The 12,091-nt window shown below is 31.8% G+C and overlaps 1 protein-coding gene across 1 annotated transcript; it reads right to left on the reverse strand.

Annotated features, from left to right (window-relative positions):
- Positions 1 to 336: 336 nt before the first annotated feature.
- Positions 337 to 9,327, reverse strand: LOC134258806 (uncharacterized). Its single transcript, XM_062741390.1, has 12 exons — positions 9,184 to 9,327; positions 8,929 to 8,985; positions 8,767 to 8,849; positions 8,393 to 8,544; positions 7,983 to 8,105; positions 7,677 to 7,836; positions 7,262 to 7,582; positions 6,813 to 6,919; positions 6,552 to 6,670; positions 1,700 to 1,773; positions 751 to 915; positions 337 to 505 (listed from the first exon to the last, which is right to left on the reverse strand). Exons 1-12 carry the CDS (start codon positions 9,325 to 9,327, stop codon positions 337 to 339), a joined length of 1,674 nt encoding a protein of 557 aa, XP_062597374.1.
- Between the last annotated feature and the right edge of the window lie 2,764 nt (positions 9,328 to 12,091).

Consider the following 12,091-nt stretch of genomic DNA (forward strand, 5'->3'; position numbering starts at 1 on the left):
ACATTATATTTTTTTTTCTGTGCATTGCTATTAAAAAACTAATTCTGATTTTGAAGAAAATGAGCAATGGGTGGCATGCAAGTCCTTAAGTCCAGACATATATAAAACTGCAAACACTTAGTTAAGTCCATGTTCACAGTAACAAAGAATCACAATTTTTACGACCTTGCTTAGTTGGTGGAATTCCATTTCTCATAAAAATGTCATAAAATATTGCAATCCATATACAAGGTAACAATGAATTACAATTTCCATTACCTTGCTATACTCGTGGAATTCGGTTTCCCATAAAACACGGATTTGTTGTAAATATATATATATATATATTTGTTAGTTTTAAGTCTTTTTTCTGTTAAGAGATTCTGGCATAAATAAACTATATATACTGATCAGCCATAAAATGAATCCAAAGATAAAGAAAGGCAGGTTGACATCAAACGGTGCTTCTAGATTGTTTCCTATAGACCATGCGAATATACTGCCTCCTATTGTGGGTGCCAAGGTCCTGTGAAAAGAATAAGGAACAATGATAAATACAGTAAAATTTGTCTAATCCGGATCCTGTGTAATCCGAAATCTTGCATAATGCAATGTTAACATAAAGTCAATTTAAGTGAAAACCCTTTGTTTAAAATGTTGTTTAATCCGGCCAATTTCTTTGTAACCAGTGGTGCCCGGATAAGATGAGTTTTACTGTATATATTTCTCACTGAATGTTATGTGAGAGTAATAATCATTGTAATCATTTACCTGGCAATAGCTGTGGAAGTGGTGGCGATACCATTGACGGAGCCCGCCATGTGAGGTGGTGATGAGTTGTTAATGAAGAGTGACGATGCAGTGAACAAACAACTAGTCATTATCTTCTGTGGAACAATCAGAACAAGGAGGATAGTCCACAGCATGGACGGGGAACTGGAAAACCAGAACTACGGTGAATTACTAAATTAATACAACACCAATATATCACAATGCATGACTTGTTGTAAGCATGTACAATCATTTAAAATGGTTTATGCTATTTAAGGATAGGCAGATACTGAAGGTTTTTTTTTATATGTTTTGTCTGTTTTTGTCACTTTCTTTAAAACTTCAAAAGTTCAAAGTTGTGAATCAAACAAGATGAATACTTTATTTTCATAAAATTATGGAGACTTCACCAGAGTGATGGCTTTAACGTTCATCAAATCAACTTTATAAAAAAAAATTACAATGATTTTTTTATTCCTCGTTTGGGAGTTACACCCCTGCAACCCTTGGGTACAAAGTTGACAAAAAAAATGTTTGTAAGTATAAGAGATGTTTTTAATATATGTTAACTTTAAACATAAAAATGCACGTTGCAATAACCAAAATAAAAAAAAATTACCCTATTATTCAATGAATATTCAAATAAAAATAAAAAGAGATAAAAAAAGAAATGAACGAATGTATGTAAGAACATGCTCTTGCGTATCAACTGGGTCAACTGAATCAACTGGGAGACATATAAACTCCGTGTGCACTGTGCAGGTGATAAGGTATATTTCTATAAGTAAGGGAAGTTGATGATAGAGAGTTTGAAGCCATCCTGTTTATCATATAGTTTTGTACTTAAGTTACCACTGGCGTCTTTCTTCTAGTGAAATATCCAAATATGAAACATATTTGTCTATAATGGATGAATTCTGGTACATGTATAAATTATGTGTTCACAAACCTTGATTCAATAAGATGTAACATGGGTGTAACAGTCATCAAGATTCCATTAATACAGCCACAGATTATAAATGTCTGGAATGGTAAAGGTAAAGTGAATGATATAAAGAATTATAATCAATGCAAATTAATCTGACTGACGTATTAAAAAAAAAAACAGCCTAAAATGTGGCACCTGATCCCACCTCTGATGTTTTGGAGGTGCTAGTTTGCTCTGCTCCTATTTTGTATTGCTCAATGGACTTTTGAGCTTGAATACTGTTCGTCCTCTCTATATATTTCACTGGTAAAAGTGTTTATTAAAAACTATTTGGGGATAAAGTCTACCATTGATCTGTCAGAATTTGGAATTCCCATTGGTACAAACTGTTTTCTGTTACAGAGTTGTAACATACCTATTTTTGTATTCATATGAAGCAGAATTAAAAGAAAAAGTTTTACTTGTAAAGAAAGTCTCTTGCTTTGGCCTTCAGATCCATTTTCAGATATCGATGATATTTTATCAATTAGCAATATTTTTTTTTATTCCAAAATTCAAAATTCAATATTTCAAAACATACCTTTAATACCACAGTCTTACAATTACGTCCGTTTCATATTTAGATATTTTACCCAAAAAAGTTGACGCTCATGGTATAAAAATAATAAAACTTTAAGACAGACATGATGACCTTTATTCCGTCAACCTCCCTCATGTAGCAATAATCTGGTATACCTGTACAACATGCATAGCTGAATGATGGAGTTTATATTTTCCAGTAGATACAATACGCAAGAGAATGCTCGTCATAAGAACAATTTCTAAATCGAGGTAAACACAATTTACCAGTAAGTCGGATGCCGACTGACGTATTTAAAAAAGTTTGTCATTTATACACTGGTCAAAGAGCACATTGCGAGTGTTACCGACAGGAGATTCGCCTTCATGACACCTGACCCCACTTCTAAATGTTTCGTGTTTGCTTTGCTCTGCTCACGATTTGTACTGATTTTACTTTTTTTAGCTCACCTGAGCTTTTTCTGATCACATTTTGTCCGACGTCTGTCTGTCCGTCTGTCTGTAAACTTTTCATATTTTCGACTTCTTCTCAAGAACCGCTGGACCAATTTCAACCAAACTTGCCACAAAGTATGGGTAAAGGGGATTCAAGTTTGTTCAAATGAAGGGGTACGCCTCATTCCAAGGGGAGATAATTGAAAATTACTGAAAAATTAATGGCATTTTTCAAAAATCTTCTTCTCAAGAACCACTGGGCCAGGAAAGATAACACTTATGTCCTCAGGTAGTGTAGATTCAAGTTTGTTCAAATCATGACCCCAGGGGTAGGGTGGGGCCACAATGGACTATCAAAGTTTTACATAGGAATATATAGGGAAATTTATTAAAAATCTTCCTCTTGATAACAGCGAAGCCATGATTGGTCATATTTATAAGGAAGCATGCTCGGGTACTGTAGATTCAAATTTGTTCAAATCATGACCCCCGGGGGTAGGGCGGGGCCACAATGGACGATCAAAGTTTTACATAGGAATATATAAGAAAAATCATTTAAAATCTTCTTAAGAACAGCAAGGCCATGATAGGTCATATTTATATGAAAGTATCGTTAGGTAGTGTAGATTCAAGTTTGTTCAAATCATGACCCCGGGAGTAGGGCGGGGCCAGCCCACAATGGATGATCAAAGTTTTACATAGGAATATACAGGAAAAATCTTTAAAAAATCTTCTTGAGAACAGCAAAGCCATGATTGGTCATATTTATATGGAAGCATTCTCAGGTAATGTAGCTTTAAGTTTTTTCAAATCATGACCACCGGGGGTTGGGCGGGGCCACAATGGACGATGAAAGTTTTACATAGGAATATATAGGAAAAATCTTGATTGGTCTTGTTCATATGATAGCATCCTCAGGTAGTTAAGATAAAGATTTGTTAAAATCATGACCCATTGGATTGGGTGGGACCACAAAAATACATAATAACTTATTGGGAAAAAAACACAGTTAGTCAAAAAATATGTAAGCACCCTTAGTTAGTGTAGATTCAAGTATGCATAGATTTTACTTAGGCATTTCCTGAATTAATCTTTCCTAGCCACGGTGCTCAGGAGAGCGATGTGGCCCATGGGCCTCTTGTTCCATATATCTTATTACTTATATCGCAAGTTTTATAAGTAAGTATATTTCATCATTATCTTTTGCCTTTGAAACAACAAAAAATGATATAATTTATATTAGTCCGTTTGAAGTGTTAAGGGCAATTCATGATATGGATGCCAAATTTTTATCTAACAATTTGTTTTTTGATACCATTGCCAGGGGCTTGGGAGGTGGAAAACAAATATCATCAAATTAAAAAAAATATCATTAGGTAGTTGAATTGAGTGTGAGCCAGATAAAGATTAAAATTACTGAATTTAATCCAAGGGTTTTCATCTTATTTCAAAAAATTCAAACTCTATTGCATTTTTCCAAAAGCCACATTCAGTGAATGAATCAGCAATTGTCAATGAAGACATGATGGCAGACAACTGCAATTAAATTCCAAAAGGATCAATATTTAAATGTAAATAATATGCAGTAAAATGACTTTTGCAGGTGACACCATTATATTAATTTCTTATATGATGCACATTTGATAACAGGTGAATTATTCGTTATTCGTCTATTCTGCATAAATCAGGTGGGTGTTTCTCAGTTCGTCTTAGCTGATCAATACAGGTAAGAAAAGGTTAAGGAGTACTAAGACAAAATGGGAATTTCTTAATAATACTACAATAATTTTAAAAACAAACATTGAGAAATGACTTTAGACTTTGTAAAAATGACAATAATGATAAGTTAATTACCTCGACAAAAATATTTTAGTTAACTATAGTTTACTATAGTTAAATATTATGTTGTTTAGTATAGCATCAAAGTTTTTACTGTAGTAAATCAAAGTATTTTTACTATGGATTTCAGATTGTTATAGTATATGTTCTTCAATTCATACATGGATATTTTTTATATTAAATATAACAATTTCTTGTATATGTAAAGATCAGTTTAAAAGTTTGTATCACTAGCATCAGATTTAAGAATTTTAAGCTTTGAAATCGAAAAAAAGTTTTTACTTTCGTTAACTTTAAATAAAGTTAACTATAAAAACGAGAATCAATAGATAATGTCATGAGCTCTATGACGTACAACATAGAAATCATATGACATTAAGCTTGACTTTCTCTCATGATTAAATCTTTAATGAATTATTTACAGTTTATGTGACCACTTTTCATCACATAGTTTATTTTGTGAGAAGATGGAAAACTAATGTCTATTTTATAGACACATGAGCAGGTGGATTTCTATGAACAAAAATAATATAATGGGCATCAAAAATGGGTTCCGTCCCTGGCGACAAAGACTTACAACAACCAATGTCCTGTTTGCCAAAATTCAACAAATTATCACTGTTGTTTGATTGACTTTAAGACATATAGCAAAATTTATAGGCATCATTTTGGGGGTAGTTTACACTGCTTTACAGAAACATTTGACAGTAAAAAAAAGCTTAGTAGTTAATGGTCACACTATGTTTTGAAAAATGAGTGAAAACAAGAATGAATATGAAATTCAAATTAGAGTGAAACTTGAATCCATTGCTGTAAACCCTCGAAACAAATTTAAAAGAAATATAACACAAGTTAATATTACAAATTGCAAAAGGAAAAAAAAACAGTTTTATACTGTAGATTCCTAATTATACGAGAGGAATTATTCCGCGTGATTTCGCGAGAAGCGTCATTCGCGAAAAACTATTACTCGCTATTATTCTTATGGTGATGAAATCCATGTAAAATCTGTTGATCAGCCGTCCATTAGCGAATTATAATTCTCGCGATTTGACAATTAAGACAGTTCGCGACAATAAGTACTCGCGAAAAATAAAGAATATACAGTATGTCATTTTGTTAAATGTTAGTGATCTTGTTGTTCAAATTCTTATTCGGGGAGGGTTTAATTTCTGAAACTAGAAAGTAATTTTTTGCAAAAAAAAAATCTTCAGTCATACATTAAATTTCTTCATGACAGCGTCCAAACCTACACGCCATGAAGATATAAGGAGTTTTGGTGATAAACGGAAAGTTAATGTTTTGTCACACTTAAAAATATTCGCTAGATCTTTCAACCTTTGACTTTCATTTTCCAAACTTGAAAAAAAAAACACCTTTCAGAAAAAAGAAAGAAGCCCAGGATCATAGGACCTGCCATATTCCTGTATACGAAGGGCCATACTCAAAAATGTGTTCTAAAAACAATCAGGAATTGGAAAAAATGTTACGTACATGTGTTTTAATTAAAAAAGAATACTAGTATTTAAACGAAATAATTAAGGCTAAATTTGAAAAATAATTGTTTATTGAACAGCCCTGGTATAGTATATATATATACATTTGAAAATATAAATGATAGAAAGGAAGATTCAACTTAAAAATAGCCTAGGAATTGATTCATGAATACTGTGAATGAAATTATATAATTTAATAATTTACTAGTATATGTTTCAATAAAAATAACGCTTTTGATAATATCTTTTTAATAAATAATAATATATATATACAGTGTACTTTATAATTTTGAAGATAAATTAATATCTGTACAACACTAAAATATGTACATCTGGAAAAAATATGCAAGAAAAACCTGAAACAAACACATTTGATGAACACAGACTAATGTTTTCTTTGCTCATTATTATGTCTTTGTTTCATGTCCATTTTCTTTCATAGTATCATATAATCAGTTTCTTTTGTTACACTAAGCTTTTTAAATGCCGAAGTTTTCCCTGCTCTATTTAATATCAAAGATTACCTTTTTCGTTCCAAATATCCTATCAAGGAATGGATAGATGAAAAGGTTGAGGATCAACATGGGGAAAGATGATAGGCCAAGAACCATACCAATTTCATCTGTCTCAAACCCTAGGCCATCTGTAAAATATATGATAAATTTTCCCATAAATAACAAAAAAAAACTTTTATAGAAATTGCCACAATTTAGAGGTCACTTTCATATGTTATTTTAGAACTCTCAAATCAAGCAATGTTGAAATAAATGAAGGAAATATGGTACCATAATTTGTTTTGGTTGATGCCCATATCGTAAATATTTCCTCATAACCAATGGACGAGAAAGAAAAGACTGTGTACAGAAAAATAGCCTTTCTACAATCTGGCGTACTGAAACACAAATGAAAGAATTAATAAAATGCAATAAAAATAATATATTAATATAGAACACTGTGAGTCTCTCCATTAAACTCAAAGACTTAGGACAAACAAAGAACATAAGACTGTGCCTAAAAACTATTAAGGTGAATGCATAAACTTTCATTTCATATTATTTGTGGAACATATTTTTCTTTAAAATACACTTTTTTCAAAATAAGCATAGAAACAAAAAAGTAATCTTTCCAATTTTAGGGAGGTGTTGATAAAGTTGAAATTTTGTCTTAATAAAAGACTTTCGTAATATAAAAAAACAGCCATTGAAATATTGAGACAATTAGAAAATATTGTAACCTTAATATTTCAAAAAGACTTGTACTCTTGACTTCATTGAAGATGCACTTGGATATTTTCTTTTCAACTCTTACTGCTTCCTCAGTCGTGTTTTCTGTCGGCGTTTTCAACGCCTTGTTCGTATCTAAGTCACATGACCTGCGCAGGTCTTGACAGGACTGATATAGTTTGACGTCATATACTGCTCTATCTGTATAACAGTGGAGATCCTCCATTGATAAAGAGATCTTTCTGTCAGTCTCTTTTGTTTGCTTCTGTTGTGTCTTGTGAACCAACTTGTGTAACTCTTCAGTTTGTTCCTCTACGTCTAATTCTAGTTGTCTAAAATGAATTATTGAAAGTGTTATTATTCTTCCGATTGTCTGTATTTTGTTGCTCTTTGACAACTTACTTGATAAACCATTACATTTCTCACTTTCTGCTCCTAGTCTCGGGTAAAACTAAGAAGTCGACAAGGATAACCACAAAACAGACACATGCCACAATAAGACTAGGGAGAAGGTACGGAAATTGGTCAAACACACCATCCTTTTGAAACATAGAGGGATATCTAGAGGCTGGGTTGGATAAAATTCCTGCAAACAAGAACATATAGATGGGATACGATTATGTCAAGAACATAGCAAATTGTGAAAGTGTCAAAGTTATCAACATTTTGGAGGGTAAACTGTGATATATGACAATAATTCAAACTTTTATTTGTTTTTTTTTGGTCCCATACCCCCAACAGCTGGCCCCAGTATGATCCCTGCTCCCCAAGACATGGCCACGATGGACAATCCGGTAGCTTGATTAGAATCATCTGAAACCTCGTATAGAATCGCCTTGGAAATGCTTGCGGTGCCTACATGTAATTAAAGAATGTGTTCCAAAAATTATTGAAAGACTTCATGTTTTTTAAGATAAAATGATTAAAAGTTTCAATAGGGAAAAAATATGACTACTAAAGGAACTTTATAGATAAGATAACATCATGAAAAATTAATCCCAGTAACAGGGTTAGAACTTTGAAGGATGATCGAAACTTGTTTCTGAAAAGAATTGCAAAGGCGATCTTATTTATTTCTCTTTATCAGTTTAAGCGGGTACATAACAGTTCTTAAATAATAATCTTGTAAAAATATGAATTACCATTAGCTAAACCAGCTAGAAACCTTATGATAAGAGCCATGGGTAAATTAGAGGTAAATCCAAACAGCAAGCAGAAAAAGCCATTTCCAAATATGGTCATTAGCATGACTGGTCTCCGCCCCATTTTATCAGACAACCAACCCCAGAAAAAGCTGATGTAAAAATGAATGAAAAATGGTTTACATTACAAAAAAATACATTATAGATTTATTGCACGTATGCACACAATCTAGAGTATTTATAGCCAACATTCATTTAAAAAAGGAAATTTATGTAAAATGTACATTATGCAATAACATGTACTTATTATTTAATCTCTTTAATTCTTTGTAGATAAAAATAAAATGCCATCTCGTGAGTTGGAATTTCCCTACCTTCCTGCTGCTCTGCCAGCAAACACCATGGAGGCCACCATTCCTGCATAGTAACCCTTGTCTGTCTCTTGGTAACCAAAGAACTACAGGAAGATGTTTCAAGTATATTGAAATGCCTTTATAAAAGAGTTAAAAGTCGCACTGAAGGAGCATGTAACTTACCAAAATCATTTCTGGCAGGAAAGGAAACAGAAATGTAAGACTGAGTGTTCCAGTGAACTAGAAAAGACAAAGCGAAAAAGAGGTACGTATTATTGTATATACAATATATGTTCATATATCGATTGATGTTTTAATAATATTAACAAGTATTCCACTGTATTGTCATGAGTTGATTTAGCATAAAGGCTTCCATCCGCTATGTAAGATTATTTTTTTTCTAAGTACTTCTGTTTGGACACAAAATTGTCAATTTACCATTGAGATGAATACAAGGCCAATGATTTTCCAATTCACAGGTGTTGCATCTTTTGGTGTTATTCTGATTTTATTTTTAGCTCTCTGCCATATGGATGACGTTTTTCTCCTAAGATTTTTTCCTCCATTATTAGACCCCTCCATATCGTTATTATCTATTTTTACTGTTGAAATCCTTTTCATACCAACACAGTTTGTTTACAGCTGTCGTGTTTCTTTATTAATGTAACGGTCATTTGTAACATATATTCCTATAAAGTAGAAAAAAGACAAATAGCCAGTGTTTTTAAGCAATATGAAGATTCGTATAAAAATAGCATAACTCAAAGTAATGATATTTTAATTCAACTGATTATCATGTTATAGGCAGTATCTGTCATGCCTTTATTTTGTTTAAGATAGGTTACCGGTATTACATAATAAAACAATGGTATCAAAACAATGGACAATGATCCTCAATCTGGCATTTGGCGCCTATTTCATTAATATTCTTTCATATTTTTTATTATGTGAATTTTAGGATAATTGTTTGTGACCACGCTTAATGACAAGCATGTTTTTAAAAAATCCAAAAAAGACGGAGTAATAAAATAATGCAAATTAAATTTGTCAATTCGAGATTCTGCAGCCTTTATTCATTTGTATTTATAGTAATAAAGAAAGTATATATACACAACATCACAAGATTTTTCAAGGTTATTCACAGCTTGATATGATAATTGAAACTGCTGTCGAAAATCATGTGATACTGTGGCCCTATTTTGACATGATACCAGAATATTTTTCCTTGTGGACAAGGAGGATCTGAAGTATCTCCACGCTGTGATATACTTTTGACCTTTCTGTCTCAACGGAACAAATATTCTGGATTCCTATCTTCAAACTTCGTGTGATTTTCTTAACAAAAAAGAAGAAAAATGGCTTTCTACCGCGACAGACAATACCTACGGCGTAAAATTGATCTGAACCCTTTGAACACGGTGAGAAGATCAACCCTTTGTAGCCAAGAGGTTGAAAGGATGGATTAAGAAGGTACTGATATAATTCTGTTAAAATGGATGTAGCACATAAATCTTCATTTATGAATCATTTGAAGTTAAAGCATTTTTCCATAACAATGTTTTGATATCAAGATATTACATACTTTTAAGCTTTAATTTGAATGTATATGCTTGTTAAATCTGTACGCGTCAACTACTTTGACCAAATTGTCTTATAGATTAATGAACAAATAATTATGGATAAATAAAAAGTTATAAAGATCACTCAACTTTTGCACGGATTGAAAATGAACTTGTAGATCTTTTTAAAAATATCTTTTGTAATTTTTTATTTGTCTGGAATTGCCTTAATGGTTATAAATATATTAAGCTTATGCAAGATTTCCATTTATGTCATTTAGAGTTCAAGGGCACTAAAAGTGCTGAAAATTCTTTTACAATCACTATTTCATTTAAAGAATAAACATCAATCAATCAAATATCATTGTTATCAACAAAGGTCATCAACCCCTTGTTAACTTATAATACCTCGGAATTAATTTTTGAGACATTTTGGGTTGAAAATATTTTTTATAGTTACCAACTGAATTCTTAGATCTGCAAATACCCGGTATTTACTTGCTTTTCGATGTTTTTCAATTGGACGATAAAACTCTCCAGAAAAGCTCTTATTTTTTTTTTTATTTTAAAGGCCCATAGATCTCTACAGTCATCTTAATTAGAATAATTTGATTTAAACCGTAAAAAGTATTCTCTTTTAGCTCCCACGGATCCAGGGTTTGTAAATTCTACGTCAATCTGATTCTTGAAAAATTCCAATTCCAAAATTTCCATCTTAAATGTATATTATATCATATGGTTAATTTGACATGCTTTGGATATGTGGATATGCTACTCTGTAGAGAATAAGTTTTTAATCTTATTTTTGCATATTTTTGAATTTCTTAATTAAGGTTAAACCCCTGCTACAGCCCTGTCCCTGACATTTGGACAACGATTAAAAAAAGCTGAAAAAAATGTCCAGTTTAGGTATTGCTAACACTATTTTTGAAAAGACTTTTCTTGGATATTCCAGTGTGTAATTTACATTCCCCTTTTTCCGGCTCTAGGGACCTTTGCTATATTATCATAAAGCTTTCATTCAAGTTTCCTTCCTGGCCAGTGGTTTGTAGAAAAACACAGGACCATATTATTTTTTAACCATCTACAAATCTCCCCTTGGGGACTGAGATGATGCTTGATCCTCCGTCCAATGATGTGAGCCAACGTTAAGTCAAATTGGCATTGGGGTTCTTGAGATGAATAAAATTTTCTACTGACAGATGACCGATAAACATTAAATAGAAATACTAATTGAACTTTAAATAATGATAAATATTGAGCATAAATTTAGCCAAAGAGTTGAGTTTATCTTATTTTAGTAATCAAATTAAATTAGACATTTTAATCTATGATATTAAATACAATTTCTACATGACTATGTTTTTCTTTCAAATTCATACATTTCTCATTTTCATGCTATTTTACATGCATATAATAAAATTATCAATTACTAACTTTAAAAGATTTGTTTCGATCAAGGAAATTAAATTTTGAATTGAAACAAAAAATAGATTACTCATCTGACAGGTTAAGGAGCTTTCCCGAGTATCTGTAGTATTCCAATATAAAATGAAAAAGTAAACGTCAAATATCTCATTTTGTAAGAAAATACTCAATGACTCAGGTAGCATGATTACCGGCTCGTGAAAAATCGTGAAAGTGTGCGTGAAATTACGATGGCTCGGAAAGGGCTTAACTCAAAAAAATAAGAATCTCCTCCAATAAAACACTTTGATTGTTAGTATAACTTAATGAAGTGCTGACAATTAAAAACAATAAAAAAAATTTGTTTTTTACTCAGGAAA

The sequence above is a fragment of the Saccostrea cucullata genome, unplaced genomic scaffold (genome assembly GCF_032062105.1).
Source record: "Saccostrea cucullata isolate Sc308-1 unplaced genomic scaffold, CSIRO_AGI_Scuc_v1 ctg1356, whole genome shotgun sequence".
In the NCBI taxonomy this organism is placed as follows: domain Eukaryota; kingdom Metazoa; phylum Mollusca; class Bivalvia; order Ostreida; family Ostreidae; genus Saccostrea; species Saccostrea cuccullata.